This window comes from Canis lupus, chromosome 27 (genome assembly GCF_003254725.2).
Source record: "Canis lupus dingo isolate Sandy chromosome 27, ASM325472v2, whole genome shotgun sequence".
Lineage (NCBI taxonomy): Eukaryota > Metazoa > Chordata > Mammalia > Carnivora > Canidae > Canis > Canis lupus.
In genome coordinates, this window is record NC_064269.1 from 2,994,690 (window position 1) to 3,011,867 (window position 17,178).

The following is a 17,178-nucleotide window of genomic DNA, read 5'->3' on the forward strand; positions in this document are numbered from 1 at the left end:
TGTATTGCTGTCATTTTCTCCCATTAGGTCCATTCATGTTTGCTTTATACATTTAGGTGCTCCTATGTTGGGTGCATAAATATTTACAGTTGTTATATCCTCTTGCTGGATTTTGTCTAATAGAAGCATAGCTACTCCAGCTTTCTTTTGGTCTCCATTTGCCTGAAATATCTTTTCCATCCTTTACTTTCAGCTTTTATGTGTCCTTGCATCTAAAGTGTGTCTCTTGTAGGCAGCACATAGAAGGGTATTCTTTTTTTTTTTTTTAAGATTTTATTTATTTATTCATGAGAGAGAGAGAGAGAGAGAGAGGCAGAGACACAGGCAGAGGGAGAAGCAGGCTCCATGCAGGGACCCTGATGAGGAACTTGATCCTGGAACTCCAGGATCACGCCCTGGGCGGAAGGGAGGCACTATAAACCGCTGAGCGACCCAGGGATCCCCAGGTATTCTTTCTTTTTTTTTTTAATTCATTCAGCCACTATGTCATTTGATTGAAGAATTTAGTCCATTTACATCTAAAGTCAGTATTAGGACAGCCCGGGTGGCTCAGCGGTTTAGCGCCACCTTTGGCCCAGGGCCTGATCTTGGAGACCCAGGATCGAGTCCCACATCGGGCTCCCTGCATGGAGCCCGCTTCTCCCTCTGCCTGTGTCTCTGCCTCTCTCTGTGTGTGTGTGTGTCTCTCACGAATAAATAAATAAATAATCTTAAAAAAATTTAAAAAAGCATATGCTTATTGGCATTTTGTTAATTAATTGTTTTCTGGCTGTTTTTTTTTTTTTAAGATTTTATTTATTTACTCATGAGAGACACACACACAGAGAGAGGCAGAGACATAGACAGAGAGACAAATCTCACACAGGGAGGCCGATGTGGGACTCGATCCCGGGACTCCAGGATCATACCTTGGACCGAAGGCAGGCACCAAACCACTGAGCCACCCAGGGATCCCCTTTGGCTGTTTTTGTAGTTCCTGTCTGCTCATTTCTTCTTTTCTTGCTTTTTTCCTTTGTGGCCTGACGACGTTCCTTAGTGCTATACTTAAGTTCCTTTCTCTTTAGTTTTTTATGTATTTACTATAGGTTTTTGCTTTGTGATTACTGTGAGGCTTACATATAACAACTTATAACAATCTGTTTTATTTTTTTTTAAGAATTTATTTATTCATTCAGAGAGAGAGAGGGAGAGGCGATTTTTACTACTTTTGTCTTTTAACCTTCATACTAGCTTTGTAATAATTAACCTACTACCTTTACTATATATTTACTTTTTAAAAATATTTTATTTATTTATTTGACAGAGAGAGAGCAAAGCAGGGGGAACAGCAGCCAGAGAGAGGGAGAAGCAGACCCGTTGCTGAGCAGGGAGCCCAATGTGGGGCTCAATCCCAGGACCCCGGGATCGTGACCTGAGCTGAAGGCAGACACTTAACTGAGCCACCCAGGTGCCCCTGTGTATTTACTTGTCCGTGCTTGCTTTGGCAGCACATATGCTTTTCCAATAAGATTTATCCTTACCTGTTTTCTTGCTACTAATTAGCACCCTTCTTTTCCATAATTTTTTCTTTGTGTGTAAATTGGTGTGTTTTTGAAACTCCAGGAGCAAAGCATCCCCTGAAGTTTAGGAGGTCTCCCTTAGGGCAGAAATTCCGCGTCTTGCGGTTCAGCAGGCGTGTTCCACTACCCCCCAACTCCAGTCTATGCACCTTCAGACTCAGTGGGCCTCCACACAGAGAAGCTATGGTGGTTGAAATAAATTAAGCGTGATGATTTATCAGTTCTGAATGCCTTGTTCGTTCGTTCAGACTTACCTGCCTTCAAGCAGTGTGGTCTGAACGGCCCACCCAGCGCCAGGAGAATCGAGGTCGCAGGGAGCTTCGGATGGGTTGTGGTTCAGAGGCCAGAAGCGGCTCCCCTCTGGGAGAGCGTGGGTGGGGCAGGCCTGCTCTGCAGACCCCGCACCCTATTTCTGTAAGGTCAGGGCTGAGAGGTGCAGTGTTCTGAGGTCACCACGAGGGGTCGGGCTCGCCTGCGGTGTCATCTCTCTCTCTCTCTCTCTCTCTCTTTTGGCTCTTTCAACGCTTTGAGGAGCCCTCCTTGGTCCTCGGCTTCTCCCCACCCCAGGCTCCTTTCTCTCCGCCTCCCTCAGCCCGCTCCTCCTCCTTTAGGCCAGCCCATGCAGCCTCAGCGCGGGCCAGACAGCCTCCGGACTAGACAGCCTGGCATTTCTCTGACCCCCGGGGAGTCCCACAGCCTCTCACTTCCCCGACTTTAGGAGTGACTAATTAGTGAGCAGAAAGTGCTTTCTCCTATCTTATCTCTTCTCGGGCCGCCCTTCAGCTCAAGTTCTCTGGTTTTGTCTCCAAGCAAAATGGGAGGGTTTATGAGTTACTCCTTCTAACGTGTCTTCTTATGTGTCAGCAAAGCTCTTCTCCAAGCCCAGGTCCCTTTGTGGCACCCAGAGCCCAGTTTCAAGAGCCCCTCGATCCTTAGATGGGAATGTTCTCACCTTGCTCTAGCACAGCACGCACATGGAGCCTGGATCCCCCTGGACCTGATCTCCATCTGCTCTCTGGCACATCTCAGACCCTGCTCCCCCAGGTCCCACCTTTCATCCACCCTCCATGCTCCCTCTTTCCCTCCCCAGAAGTGGCTCCTCTAAATGGTTCCTTAGCATCTTGACATCCTGTCCTTCACACACTCCTTCATTCAGGAAGTCTTCCCTCTGCCCAATCCGGGCTCTCGGGAATGCTGGCTCTGCCAGGGACTAGCTGTGCTACCTTAACTTCTCTAATTTTTTAAGATATATTTTATTTATTTATTCATGAGAGACAGAGAGGCAGACACCGGCAGAGGGAGAAGCGGGCTCCCTGCGGGGAGCCCGATGTGGGCCTCGATCCCAGGACCCCAGGATGACAACCTGAGCCAAAGGCAGATGCTCAACCACTGAGCCACCCAGGCATCCAACTTCTCCAATTCTGAGCCTCCTCTTCATCTGTAAAGTGGGGACAGTGGCACATGGTTCTCAGATACGCTGTGAGGCCGAGGTGGTCAATGGCTCTGGAAGTGTTTAGTGCGTGCTGGTATATGCAGGTGTTCTGGGAGACAGGTCCTGTCCTTTCCTTCAGGTACCACACCCCCAACTCCACTGCTGATGGAAACCTGCCCTTGTCTCTGTGCACTGTCTACTTCTGCTTCCCACTCCACTCCTGAGCAGAGCTCTGCCTGGGGAAGAGGGGAAGCCCCAGGGGCACTCAGGGGCCTGCAGCCACCATGCTAGGGAGATGGGGGCAGAGGCAGGGCTCTGCAGGGACCCCAGACCACAACTCCCTCTGCAGGGCTGTGTCCTGACTCTACGGCGCACAAGACCTAGAGCGGCGTCCACTCTTCTCCCTGGAATTATTCGGGGCCCCTCGTGGCCTGGGGTTGGGGAAGGGCTCCCACAGAGTCCCCCGAGGCATTGAGGGGACCAGAAGGCTGGTGGGAGTTGAAGGAGGGGAGGCAGGGGCAGGGGAATACCAGCCACACACTATTCCGCATCCCTGCTCCCTTCCCATCCACCCCCACCCTCCACCAAACACGATCCCTGGGTTAATTTTTAGCATCACAGCTCGCACATTAGTCACTCCCTGTCACCCACCTACACGGCAGGAGGCTGCTGTGCTGGTGCCGTCATCCCATCATCTGTGAGGTGGGATCCAGCCCCCCTCTGGGCACCCCCTCACCCTGCTCAGTGCGTGCCCGAGCCAGGAGCCCCCTTCCACCTGGGTGAGGGGTACCGACATCACTCCCAGGGCTAGCTGCACGGGAGGAGGGGAGGGAGGAAGAGGCTGCTCAGCGAGGGGCTGGTAGCTCTGCTGGGAGGAGAGCCGGGGAGGCCACAGACCCTGCCCCCACGAAGGTGCTAGGCTTCCCCTGGGCGGCTGGTCTCCTGGCAGTCCTGGGCGCTGGGAACAAAGGTAGGGCCCCTCCCTGAGACCTGAGCCTCTGGGAGCTGCTGTTTGTCGTGGCTCAGAGCAGCTGTTCAAACAGGGAGCTTGGGGAAGCTCCATTTTCTTAATCAAATGTCCTCCCTCCCCGGGAACCAGGGAGGGCAGGGCGGCCAGGTGCAGGTGTCAGGCCTGGAGCTGACACCCAGCCCCGAAGGGATATAATGAGAGGGGCCCGCAGATGCCAGCATCAGCTGGAGCGGGGCTGGGGGGGGCGATGACCTCCCCTCGGCTGGCCTGGCCCCACTATTGAGCACCTGCTGCGTGCCACCCGTGTCAGGCCCTGGAGGCACAAGGTAAGCAAGGCTGAGTTTCCCTGTGGTGCCTGCCTTAGGGCGCAGACACCTATGCAAAGAAGTCGGTATAGTTACCAATGGGGAGTAAGTGGTGTGAAGGAAAAAACAAACAAACAAACAAACAAAAAAACCCGACTAGAGGCCTGGAGATGAAGCCTAATCTGATCTGGGAAAGCTGAGAAAGTGTTAAGCTGAGGAATCAGCCTGGTGAAGAAGAGGATTCCAGGCGGAGAGCGCTGCATGGGCAAAGGGCAGAGACGAGAAAGAGCTTGGCACGCTTGAGGAATGAGACCAGGAAGAAGCGTGTGGCTTACACACGAGAACACGAGACGTGTGTCAGGGGAGGAGAAACGGAGAGGGCCAGAGCTCTGGCCTGCAGGGCCTCCTGCCGGGCATCCCAGCACGACGGCTCCCAGGTACCAAATTCTTGGGCCTGTGTGGCTGCTGTCAGCTCAGAGGAAGGGGCGTCCTTTTGTCATTTGTCTGCCCAGAAGGACAACATGTTATGGGTGAGCCACAGGCAGTAGTTTGGATTTTATTCTTTTATTTGAAGGAAAGCCATAGGGGTTTTAAGTGAGGAGGATTATGATCCAATTTCCCAAACTGTGTGAAGGGGTCTTGGGGCCAAGAGAGGCAGCAGGGAGCCCATGCAGGAGGCAAGTGCAGTGGTGCAGGTGGGAGATGGCCTGGATCGGGGAGGGGGCCGCTTAGACCCCTTGAAGCTATTCCTTGTATGCTGGTCACTGCCAGGGAGGACGGGCACACGAGGCTCCAGTCCCTGGCCCAGCTCTGCTACTTGCTTTGTGTGTGACCCTAGACAGGTCGCTTGCCCTTGGTCACCGCCAAGAAAGGTAGCAGTCCACCTCACGGACATGCTGTGGGCACACACTGTCGTTATCGGGGTTCTACTATGAGCTCGTACCAGGCAGGAAGTAAAGCAGCAGATTAAGACAGGAAAGATCCCTGGGCCCCGCTGCAAGGAGTGTGCCTCGTAATAGGGACGGGAGCCAGGCAAACACCAGAATCCACAAAAGTCAAGACAACCGTGGACGGTGATGAGTAGTAGGACAGAAAAAAGCAGGCCTCTGTCACGGTGGAAGGTGCGGCTACTTCAGACTGGGTGGGGAGTCCCTCGGGAGGCAGAGCTGAGGACTGAAGGGGCCAATTATGGGAAGAGTGAATGCAGAGGCCCCGAGTGGATGGGGTGGGAAGCGCACCCGAAGGAGCAAAAGGGCCAGAGCAGGAAGCGAGAAGGAGGACAAGAAAACGAGGCGGGGGATCCCTGGATGATGCAGCGGTTTGGCGCCTGCCTTTGGCCCAGGGCGCGATCCTGAAGACCCGGGATCGAATCCCACATCGGGCTCCCGGTGCATGGAGCCTGCTTCTCCCTCTGCCTGTGTCTCTGCCTCTCTCTCTCTCTCTCTGTGACTATCATAAATAAATAAATACCTTAAAAAAATTAAAAAAAAAAAGAAAACGAGGCGGGCGAGGGTCAGATAAGCCAGCGTGGGACTTAGAATCTCATTCTAGAAGTAGGGAGTTCGACGACAATGGAGCAGTCAGTGGTTGGGCGGGTCACAGGCGGGGTGGCTGTGGGTGACCCAGGCCCAGGGCCCAGAGGGTTCCAAGCACAATTATTTGCGCAGGGCAGGGCAGGGCGGGCGAGGACTTTAGAGGAGGCTTGGCCACCACCTGCTGGGAGTCTTGGGCAGGGAAGCACCCGAGTTCTGGGGAGGGTGTGGGGCCTCTTGCTCAGGTTCACACATGTAAGTCAAAATCCCCCTGGCTGCAGGCTCCAAGCAAATAAGATGTAAAATACAGTGTGCGCCGCATGTCTATGTGGGGGGGGGGGGGGGAGGCGTGTGTGTTGGGGGATGGGGTGCGTGGTAGAGTCGGAGCTTGCTGGAGCCCAATCCTGCCCCCACCCCCCACCCCCGCAGTCACCACGCTGACAACAGATGCAAAAAAACCGTCAATTTTATACAGTTTGTGGTTCAGAAGCAACAATATGCAAAACGGCGGAACAGTCTGTGCTGCCCCCACCCCACCTGGACGTGCCCATTCCTGTCCCCCAAGGGGGCGGAGAAGAACCCGGGACCCCTGCCCGGCAGGACCCAACTTAGTTACAGGCCCCTGGGAGGGGCCAAGCCCTTAGGGGTCCAGGCCGGGAAGGAGGGGGCCCAGCACCTTGGGAGGCTGTGCGTGGAGGGAGGGGGGAGGCCCGACCCCAGGCCCTGTGTCCCCCAGGGCCAGGGCGAGGAGCACGTAAAGCTGGGGAGAGGGCTTCGTGGGACGGGGCTCCTCCCCTCCAGGGGAGTTCTCCTGGACACCCCACAAGGCACTGCAGACCTGGATGTAGGATGAACGCCCCCAAACCGTCCCCAACCCAACCAAGCTCCCCGCCGGGGTTAGAGGAGGCGGGGAGGGGTGTGGGCGCCCTGCATGGGTGGGGGGCGGCAGGCCAGCTGGGGCGGGGGACCCTCCCCCTTGGCGCTGGGCTGCTGGGCTCCTGGGGTCCCCCCCCCCCCGCCGCCCCCTTTCCGCGCAGGCTGCCACGAATAAATAAATAAATAGCTTCCCGCCCCGGCCGCCCTACAGCTGGCTCTCCTCCTCCTCCAGGGAGCGGTTGAGTCCGGGGATGAACTTGAGCAGCCGCCGGCGGAAGCTGCGGTACTTGGCCTTGCGCAGCCCCGGGGCGCACAGGGCCTGCTCGCGGGCCTCAGTCCAGAGCGCGCCCCCCGCGCCCCCGCCGCCGCCGCCCCCGCCGCCCCCGGGGCCCCCGCACCGCACGCTGGCGCTTCGGCTCAGCGCAGCCCGGGCCGGGGGCGCGGCCGGGGGCGCGGGGGGCTCGGCGGGGGCGCGGGCGCGGGCGGGCGGGGGCGCGGGCTCGGCGGCCCCGAAGAAGCACGTGTGGTAGACGGCGTCGTCCGCGTCGCTCCCCGCCCGCCGCGCAGCCCCGCGGGGACCCCCGGGCGCCGCCAGCAGGGGCCCGAAGGGCAGCGAGCCCGGCAGCAGCCCCGCCCCGTACAGGCAGGAGCGCACCGACTCCAGCGTGTCGTAGATGCTCGGGTCCTTCACCACCAGGCCTGCGGGGGGCGGGGGGGCGGTCAGGGCGCGGGGACCCGTGCACGGGGCTCCTCCGTGGAACCGGGCATGCACGCAGTGCTCCTGAGGACCCCCGTGACACTGGGGCCCCCGTAAGCGCAAATGTCTGGGTCACATACCCCAGGCCAGGGCTGCACCCCGAGCGCACCCAACCTTTCTTCACTTTGGAGACGGCGGGAACCCCTCCCTTGGCAGGGGAAGCATGACTAGGGGTGTCCGTAGGGGACCCTCTGCACCCCCACCCCTACTCACCATGCACCAGCCGCTGCTCTTGCACCATTAGGGACCTGTACTCTCCCCACTTCTCATACAGGGTTTGCTGCAAGAGACACCCCCCCACGTGGTCGCACTGTCAGGAGGTGGGTAGGCGCAGGCTGGGAGGGCTCAGGCGGCACCCAGGAGGCACCTTAAGGTTTTTTTCAAGGCAGGTTCAGACAGATCAAGGAGCCCCCAACTAAAGAGTGAGGCCTGGAGGCACGGGCTTGGGGAGGAGAGGGTGGCGGCTGGGCGTTCCCCGGGCTGCTCTACCTTCAGGTACTGCAGCCGGGCCTCCAGTTCCGCCTTCCGGATGGACGTCCCGTAGAGAGTTTCCAGCCTGAGGAGGTTGGGGAATCAGAGGCTGAGAGAGCCCACGGGGTGTGGAAACACAGAGAGAAGCTGAGCTGGGGAATCTTCAAGGACGGCGGCGGCACGCAGACGTACCTGAGAACGTTGCCCGATGCCTTAATGATGTCAACAATCTCTCGATGCCGAATGCCCTCCACGTTCAGGCCGTTGACACTGGCGATGGTGTCTCCTGCCAGGCGGAGAGGAGGGTCAGCGTGTGTCCCATGGGGCATGACGGGACGGGACGGTCCCAGCCCCCTAGCTTAGCTGGAAAGGGTCAGGGTCATAACCCCACAGAACACTCCTGAGCTCCCTCCTGCCACTCGCCATGGTCGTGGGGAAACCTGGTCCTGGCCCAGCACCGGGGCGTGGGGCCCTCATTCACCCACACCTTCACCCCATCCTCAGGAGACTGCACCCAAAGGCCGAGCCCTCTCAGCAACCGTGGGCTGCCACCGGAGCCGGTTACTCCTGTCTAGCCCACAGGCGGTCATGAGACCCAGCCAAGACAGGAAGGGGTCAGGGTGAGGAGCACGCAGCTGGGAACTACCACTGGCCCCAGGCATGAGAGGCCTCGGCTTCTGACTCCCCGCGCCACCGCAGAGCCTCCTGACTCGAGGCAGGGCAAGCCACCATCTCCAAGGGCCCCATTTCCCATCTGTAGAAAAAGGATGTGGATCCTCACTGTGGCTACTTCGGGGATCAGGAGGGAGAGCGGGCCTCAGAGCATTTTGCAGAGTTGCCGTACACCACTAGGCTACCAGGGGCTGCTGGTAAGTGGGCAAGGAGGCGGGGGCTTAGAGAAGAAAGTGGTGATGGAATTGGGGGGGCGTTCATACAGTCTCAATCCCCTTCCTGGGGGGCCTGGGGACTCTAGACTTAGCCAATCCCAAGGGTCCCCCAACTGGAGGCACCATTTCCTTGTTGGAGGAAGTAACACAGGTGCCCCGCGGAGTTGGGCCAGGTTGGCACAGGATGCCCTGATCGCCGCCATCAAGCAGATCTAATGGGGTGGCGCACCTTCCCCGACTCCTGCCCAGGGCCAGAGGGCCAGAACTCCAGGAGGAGGCAAACAGTAGCAGCAACATCTGCCACTCACCAGGCCTCGGCTCTGTGCCCAGGGAAACCCTTGGCGGGTCATTGCCCCCATTTTGCAGCTGGGACTGCTTGAGAGCACACAGTACGTGGCCAATTTGCCTGGATCCAAAGCTTAAACTCTATCCATTCCTCTTTCCCGCCTTCTCAAAACAGGAGAAGGAAGGGGAGTTGATTCCAGAAGTGATTTCTCACCCCCTCTGCTTGGGAGTAAGGCCATCCCGCCTGCCCGGAGCCTTGCGACCTGGGCTCAGACCTCACCTGGTGTGAGCCCGGCCAGCTGGGCAGGGCTGGACTCATGGACCCGGCAGACAAAAGTCACCATCTCCACGCGCTGCTCCTCCCGGTGGTGGAGGCCGTAAGTCTGTAACGGGCAGGGGAACCATCAGCCAGGGCTGCGGCAGGGTCCAGCCCTCCCTCGGGCCGGCCTCCGGATCCCTCCCTTCCTCTGCACCCAGCTTCTCCCACCTGGATCTCAAAGCCGAAGGTCTGGTTCTCCTCCTTCTCCAAAGTCAGCACTTTCCTGCAAGGGGACACGGGGGCCATTTCGGGACTGTCAGGGTTAGAAGGAGCTTGGTGGTCCCATCGCGTGGCCTTCCACTGACGTTGGGGTCTGCTCTAGAACACCCGGCGGGGCTCACTGTCTCCAGCGACAACTCACTCTCATCATGGGTCGCTGGAACGCCCGTCCCAGTCCCCAGCTGAAATCAGCTTCGTGGAGCCACAGAGAATCAATCAGTCTGGCCTCCAGCGTAGGCTGGTCCCCAGAGGGATCGGGCCTCCGGAGTTTGGGAGGCAGGCCTGCAGCTTTCTGGTGAGCCCTGGAGTACCACTCGCTGCCTAGCCGGGGCCCCACTCCAGGCCCTGGGGAGCGTGCTGGCCCCACCCCCGGAGGCCGGTCACGAGGCTCAGCCCAGACCACAGCTGCTCCTCCCAGCTGCGCCGGCCAGCCCAGCCCACCAGATGTGAGGCCAGGGGGAGGGGAGCCTGGAGGCCGCCCCTTCCCGCACTGAAGGCCTGCCCGCCGGACACAATGGTCTGGAGCCGCTCCAGATCCTCGCCTGCTGGGGGAGCCCAGAGTTTCCTCTGCCCACCCCCACCCCCTTCCTTCCCGCCCCCGCCAGAGGCAGAGTCACAGCAGCCTCCAAAGGCCCCTTCGAGTCTCCCGGCCTCAGAAAGGCCCTGGAGACCCGGGTCCACAGCTCCCAGCCCGACCCAGATGCCCCCCAAATGCTGAGCAGCAAGCAACTCCCAGTGCTCCCTGGAGCGCCTCCCCACTGGGATCGCTGGGCCGCCTGCTCCGTGTGTTTTGTGTCGGGCGGGCAACAGGGTGACTGAAGTTCTGGGTTACTCTGGGTTTCTTCAAGTGTTGGCAAACTTTTTTCTGCAGAGGGCCAGCTAGTAAATATTTTAGGCTTTCTCTGCGGGCTCCGTTGGGCCTCTGTCCTATATTGTTCTTTGTTGTTATTTTTACAACCCTTTAGAAATATAAAAACAACTCTTAGCTCAAGGGCCCAACAGGCCAATCTAGCTAGCCGGCTGGAGTCCGCTGATCCACTTCAGAAGCCAGGCCCCAGTCTGCCTGGGCCTGAGCGGCGCAGGGCCTGAGGGCAGCGCCTACTTCTGCCCTCACGTCGGATGCTTCCAAAGAGGGCTGCCATGGGATGGGAGCAGCAGAGGACGGAGCTCCTGGAGGCAGGAGGCGGCCACACTCAAGCAGTTGGACACAGCTGGACACAGCTGGACACAGCTGGGCTACGGTCTGGGCCCCCTGGGGCTTTGCTGGGGCTGGGAGAGCTCTCAGGGGAGCCCCCAAGGACTTCTACTTCCTCCCCCTCCCAGATCTAGATCTGCCCAGGGAGGGGTGACTGGCAGGGACTGGGGGTGGCATGAGGAGTACCTGATGACTCAAAAGTCCCTACCTCCTTTCTCTGCCACCCCCTTAACACAGCCCACACCCCCACCTGCCCCTCACTCCTAGTGAGGGAACCACGCTGAAAGGGTAGGAGCATGACTCCCCCTGGGCTGAGAGCTGTGTCGTGCTGCCCTCCACCCCCACCGCAGCACCTCACCCTTTTGGACCAGGGCAGGGGCTCCGGGGTGCTGGTGACTCACCGCTGCTGTTCAGGACTGTGGCTGAGATTCTTCCAGCGGAATCCTGAGCCCTGGGTGGGAAGAAAGAGAGGAAAGAGCAGGTGAGAGGAGGACTGTCCTGGAGCAGGTGCTGAGAGTCCACTCTGGGAAGACTCTCCCCTGAGCTCCAGCCCCTGGACCCAGCACCTCACTTCCTGGTGCCCGCCTGGCTGGTCCCAGTTCCATACTTGCTTCGGCAACAGCGTGACTATTTGCTGAGTGCCGCTCGGCTCCAGCATCACTCCACAAAATTCTCCGTAAGGCTCTACCCCATAAGGGAGACTGTGAGACACAGCAGTCCTCCTGGGGTCCAGATGCACGAAACTCTCAGCACTGTGGCTGGTCCAGGCCCGGGGCGCTGAGGGGACTCATTAAGCTAGAATAGTCTCTACCCTCGGGGTGTGTGTCTGCAGGGCTCAGGCGCCCTCCAAACCCTGAAAGCCGAGGCAGAGGCTCTTTACAGATGTTGCCAAGGAAGGGCAGGGGGACCCTGGGCTTGCCTATCAAGGTCCTCCAGAGACCCGCCGCCACACAGTTAGGCATCTCCTTCTAATGTCTCAGCCACTTGGGGAAGCTGGGGTCAGAGACCCAGGTCTGGAGGGCTGGCAATCCCAGCCTGAACTTGGAAAACCAGGAGAGGGTAGGGCCAACCCTCCTCCCCCAAACCACAGGCTGTTTCAGGGGCCCACTGTGGATCCCAGCTGCAGGTGTCCAGCTGCGCCCTGCTCCACCAGGGGTTCTGGACATTGCTGTTTATTTTGTTGCTCTCTGGGACAAAACAAACACAAACCGAATCTCAAACTTGTCCTTAAGTCTCACTATACTTAGGAGAGAGACTGGGAGGGTTTTGGGGAGGTGGGCGGGAGGGAGCTGTCAGAGCCGAGGGTTCCTGCCTCCTTGGGGCCCCGGGAGCGGCTCCTCTCTCTCTGGTTCCCTAAAATGTTGGGCCTTGGAGGAGGCCCTGCCAGACCAGCCCTGGTCCGGCGCCCTCAACCGCCCATTCAACCCTCCCCCGGGGCCCACCCGAGGCTGGGAAGAGAAGGGAGTCCTCTTTCTCCAGAACCCAAGACTGGCCTCAGGGGTGGGGGCAGCTCCCAAACGGGCCGGGACGGAAGGGCTGCGCAGCATAGAGAGACCCCTTTGTCTTTCATTCCGATTTTCATAAAATGCAAATTCTCAACAAGCTGTTCATTGTATGGGGGGGAGCCAGGGGCCAGGGGAGGGCGGGGGGACTGAGCGAGGAAAGGCCACCAGCGCCCTCTCCCTAACCTGGGCGCGTGTCCCCACTTCTGAGCGCTCAGGTGCCCCAGGCCGGAGGAAGCGCCCCGCGGAGGGGGAGCCGCAGAAGGCGGGCGCGGCTCGCATCCTTCCTGCCCCGCGGGCGCCGGCGCCCCCTCCCGCCGCGTCCGGTCCCGGCCGAGTCCCGGGCGCCCCGCACCCCCGCACCCCGACGCCGGGCCGGGCGGCAGCCGGAGCGCAGCAACCCGCGCGTCCCCTCGGAAGCGTGAGCTCCGGGGACCCCACCCGCGCCCGCTCCCCGCGCTTCCCGGGCCTCCCCGGGGCAACCGGAGCCGCGCAGACGGGAGCTCCCGGGGGGGGTGGGGGGGGTGATGGAGACACCTGGGCGCGGGGCGCGGGGGGCGGGGCCCAGGGGCGCGGAGGGCCGGACGGAGCGGGTAGGAGCAGGGGTGCTCGGGAGGAGTCGGCGAGGAGAGGAGCGAGACGGGGAGCCGCGGGCTCGGGGGCGGCGGGGGCAGGCTCGCGCCTTTGCAGGACCGGGCCTAGGGGGCCTCGGGGGCCGAGCGACGGACAGCAGGACGAGCGCGCGGGGGAGCCGCGGGCCCCGAGGAGTGCGCGGCGGGGTCGGCGGGCGCAGCTGCGGGCTCGGCGCGCTCGCGGGGGGCGGGGGCCGGGGCCGGGCCGGGGCGGGGCGGGGCGGGGCGGGGGCGGCACGCACCTTCCGGCGGGGCAGGGTGCCCCCGGACACGGCGAGCGCGCGGTACAGCTCGGCCGGGTGGTAGTCCTCCAGCGCCGCGTACAGCTCGTCTCCGGGGGCCGCGGGGCCGGCGGCGGCCGCACGGGGGCCCGAGGCCGGGGTCGCGGCGGGGGTGGCGGGGGCCGCTCCCGAGTCGGGAGCCCGGGCGGCGGGGTCCGGGGCGGCCGCCGCCTCCTCCTTCTGCTGCAGCTTCCTGAGTCGGCGGAGGGTCATGGCTCCGGCGCCCGGCGACCCTCGGAGGCGGCGCTCGCTCGGCGCGTGGGGCTGCCAGCGGCTCGGGGCTGCCAGCCGGGCGGGCGGCGGGCCGCTTCCCTTTATAGGCTCGGGGAGCGGGCGGGGCGGGGCGGGGGCGGGGCCTCGCGTAGCCACGCCCCCTGAGCGGCAGGCCCCGCCCCCGGGGGCCGCTGCCCCGAGCCCCGCCCGCGGCGTCCCCCGCCCCGCGGGGCTGGGGAAGCCCAGAGACCCGGGCGCGCCCCGGGGGAAGCCTGGCCGCGGGGGAGGGGCGCGGGGCACCCTGGGGCGGGGCCGGGGGTCCCCCGGGTACCTGCGGCGGGGGTGCGTGTCTGCGTGCGTGTGCGGGCGTGTGAAGGGGCTTGTGCACGAGGTTTGAAAATCCCGAGACGGATGGCTTTGGAGATTCATGGAGAATCTGGTGGCGTGGGGGGCACAGAGAGGGGTCGTTGGAAGCCCAGGGGAAGAGTCTAGGCCATCGGGGGGCTGCGGGAGCCTTTAGGGAGGGTCGGGTCGGGAGGGCAGTGCGGGGGCAGGGGTATGGACAAAGGGGGGTGAAGTGCCTGAAGGAAGTGAAGGTTAGAAATACTCCTGGCTCTGCACGAGCCCCGCGGGGGGGTGGGGTGGGGGTGAGGGCCGAGGATTTCCCCTTCCAGAGCTGCCCCAGAAGAGGTGAAAAAGGAGGCAGTGGACACCCACGGCCTGTCCCCACCGGGGGTCAGGAGCGGTCCCTCCTGAATGTGCCTTTCCCCAGCTCCTGAGGTTGGAGCTCAGATGCTCCTTTTTGCAGCAGAAAAATCTTCACTCTGTGTTGACTGAGCTGGGGGGGGGGGACCGTGCCTGAGCTGCGTGGGTGCTGGGGGGCAGGGGGCTGCTCCACCACTGTCTGACGGTCTTTGGGATCATCTTCCCCCCAGCCCCCGACCTGCCGCCTGTGTTACCGTGGCTGCCAGGCAGTGGGAGAGACTGGGGTGGCCCAGCTGAAGTCTCTGTCGTCAGAGGTGCCCAAATAAGAAGTGAGAGGAGGAAGTGGAAGGCCAGTCTTGGCGTCTAAAGAGCAGCTAGCCACCACAGGGCGTCAGCACAAGCTGGGGGCCTCCGCACCCCACCAGTGGCCACCGGACGGAGGCTGGGGGGTACTGTCCCCATCTGTCCCCTTCCCCAGTCTTCCCAAACCCACGTTACGCCTTTACAGCTGACATTTATTGGGCAGTTGCCATGGGGCCTGCGCACACTGTCCTGCGGGTGCTGTTCCTTGCGTGCATTAACTCGCTCTTCCTAGCAACCCTATGAAATCGATACCTCACACGTGAGGAAACTGAGGCCCAGAGGGGTCGAGTGACTCGCTCTAGGCCCCTGAGTGGCAGAGCCGAGACTCAAACCCAGGCAGCCCGGTTCCAGAGCCTGCGATCCCACCCGGTGAGACACTGTGTCCCTCGGGTCCCCATTCGCCCGGTGCGGCCCAGGCTGGCGTGGCGCGGCCCTGCCTGCTTCCCCGTCGTGAGCTGCGGTAGCGCCGGCCTGGCGAGTGCGGAGGCAGGCGGCCAGGTCCCCCCTGAGAGCCCCGAAGGGCTCTGTCTCTATGCTCCCTTGCCTCCGGATCCGGCTCTGCCCCGGCCCCGGCCCCAGCCCCGGGCCCGGCGCCCACGGGAGGTGTGGGTGGGAGGGGTGCACAAGTCCAGATGGCAGGCTGCTTGCTGGGTGGGGGGCGGCAGACGGGGGCCACGGGCTGCTGGGAGCTGAGGGCCAGCTCCTTCGGTGCCTTCCTCTCCCTCCTCCCACCTCCCCCGGGCACCACCAAGTGGCCATCAGCCGAGGGCCCGAGGGGGTGTTGGTGGGGAAACACGGGACTGTATTGTGAAGCGCGATCACAGATGGACCCCCGGACCGTCTGCTGCCTGCCCCCGACAGACGGCGTCCTGGGGTGCGGGTGGGGGTGCGGGTGGCGGTGCGGAGCGAGAGGCGATGGCTTCTGTTCTCTGGGCTCCTGGTCCGCCATCCCTGGAGGGAGCAGCGGAAGGGCACCTGTCGTGGGAAGGGCCAGCGACCCAAAGACTCGGCCTTGTCTGAAAGCTGGAGCGGTGGGCGCCGCGGGCGACAGGACAGGGCACCTGTGTCTCAGCCCCTGAGGCACTCCTCCCCCTGGCCTGGCCCGGAGGCCGCCTTTCTGCCCCCCAGGGAGGGCGCAGCAGCAGAGAGGCCCAGTAGCTCGGAACCCCAGGGTCAGGGTGGGCCCAGGAGATGCAGTTCCTGCGAGGCTCACTGCACCCTGCCCTCCGGCCCGGAGCTGGAGAGCCAAGGAAGGGCCCTGGGCCCGGGCACGACACAGGTGCGAGGACAGAGGGGGCCAACCGAGGCCAGGGAGGAGAGCCGGCGGCAGGCCGGGCGCTAGAAGCCACTAGACCCGAGGTCTCCGGACTGCATTCAGCGGCTAGGAGCTGCCCAGGGCCTGAGATCTGTGCCCGCTTCCTGCTCCCCGTGGGTCCAGGGAGGGGATGGATGGGGAGCCCAGGATGCCACACGACCTGGGTGGCGATGCCCCCTGGTGGCCACACGTCTCTTGCTGGAGAGTCTTCGAGCGCAGGCCGGTCTGGTTGGAGCCCAGCCTCCACCTGGGCCCAGAGCAGGGTTTGCGGAGCTCCCGCGGCTCCTCCGTCTCCTCCGGTGCAAGAGGGCCTGTGTCCCGCTGAGACGCCACGCTTGGGTCACCGAGTTCTGGAGCCTGGCCGCTGTCGCGGTTCGGAAGTTCTGTTTGTGACACCCCCCAACCCCCCAACCCCAGGGCTGCTGTGCCGCAGGCGCAGACTCAACCGACAGAGGGCAGACAGCTGGCGGGCGTCCTCTGGGCGGCAGACACGCGGGGTCCTTGAAGCTGTGCCTTCTCCCACCCTCCGCGACTTCCTCCTAAGCCCAGTCTCTTGTCTAGCATCTGTTCTCCCCATCCTACCTTCCGCAGCTCCTTAAAGCTCGGGGGTGGCGGGGAGGATGGGGGGGCATGCTGCACGCTGCCTGCAACTGTGTGCGAGGACACGTCCCTCCGGGAGGCCTCCTTGCACAAGTCCCAGGGCTCCGGCTCCCCAGACATCTGCACTCAATCTGTAGCTTATCCCCGAGCCAGTCCCTGTCAGAACGAGCAGCTCCCCAGCTTTTCTTACTTTCGCTCCAGCTGCCCTGGCTCTGCTCTCAGGATGGGGCTGTCTGTCTGTGCTGGGGGCTCAGCCCAGGGCCGCGGGACACCCCTTCTCTCTGGGACGAGCCCCTGCCTGGATGCCTACGGGTCCCCAGTCCCCGGCAGAGGAAGCGGGACAGCTGAATGCTGTCCCCACCACCGTGCTCAGGTCTAGGGTACCGTCGGGGAGTCGGGGCACTTGGGGCGAGAGCACCAGCAGCTCGGGCCGCTCTGGAGTCTAACTCAGCTCCAGCATCGTCACTTGATCCCAGACCTGGGACGATGAGTAACAGGTCGCCGAGGCTCCTGTGTGGGCACTGGTGCTGCTTCTGAGCCGGGAGGTGGGAGAGAGGGGCCTGGGCCTCAGCGGGTGCTCTGGCGCAAATGAGGGCCTGGGCCCCCTGGTCGCATGACAGCGAGGGAGGCACAGACAGCCGGTGGGCAGCTGCCTGGGCAGGGAGTGGTTGTTTTTCCTACTGGTTCTTATTGCCCAACAGTTTCCACTGGAGAGACAGAGAGAGAGAGAGCATGTGTGTGTGTGTGTGTGTGTGTGTGT

General features: G+C 62.0%; 1 protein-coding gene across 2 annotated transcripts; it reads right to left on the bottom strand.

Moving 5' to 3' along the window:
* Positions 1–6,246: 6,246 nt before the first annotated feature.
* Positions 6,247–13,500, bottom strand: TAMALIN (trafficking regulator and scaffold protein tamalin). 2 transcript variants are annotated; one of them, XM_025458832.3, is made up of 8 exons: positions 13,184–13,500; positions 11,209–11,258; positions 9,562–9,616; positions 9,355–9,457; positions 8,095–8,188; positions 7,921–7,987; positions 7,645–7,711; positions 6,247–7,373 (listed from the first exon to the last, which is right to left on the bottom strand). In XM_025458832.3, the coding sequence occupies exons 1-8, from the start codon at positions 13,433–13,435 to the stop codon at positions 6,880–6,882; spliced, it is 1,182 nt and encodes a 393-aa protein (XP_025314617.1). In that variant the 5' UTR covers positions 13,436–13,500; the 3' UTR covers positions 6,247–6,879. The 2 variants fall into 2 exon arrangements, with proteins under 2 accessions (XP_025314617.1, XP_048958627.1); XM_049102670.1 differs by lacking the exon at positions 13,184–13,500 and adding an exon at positions 12,496–12,606.
* Positions 13,501–17,178: the final 3,678 nt, after the last annotated feature.

Coding starts and splice junctions, on each gene's coding strand:
- TAMALIN (XM_025458832.3), bottom strand. CDS start 13,435: ATGACCCTCCGCCGACTCAGGAAGCTGCAGCAGAAGGAGGAGGCGGCG. Junction 11,259..13,183: donor GCACCCTGCCCCGCCGGAAG/GTGCGTGCCGCC, acceptor CTTCCCACCCAG/GGCTCAGGATTCCGCTGGAA. Junction 9,617..11,208: donor CACAGTCCTGAACAGCAGCG/GTGAGTCACCAG, acceptor GTCCCCTTGCAG/GAAAGTGCTGACTTTGGAGA.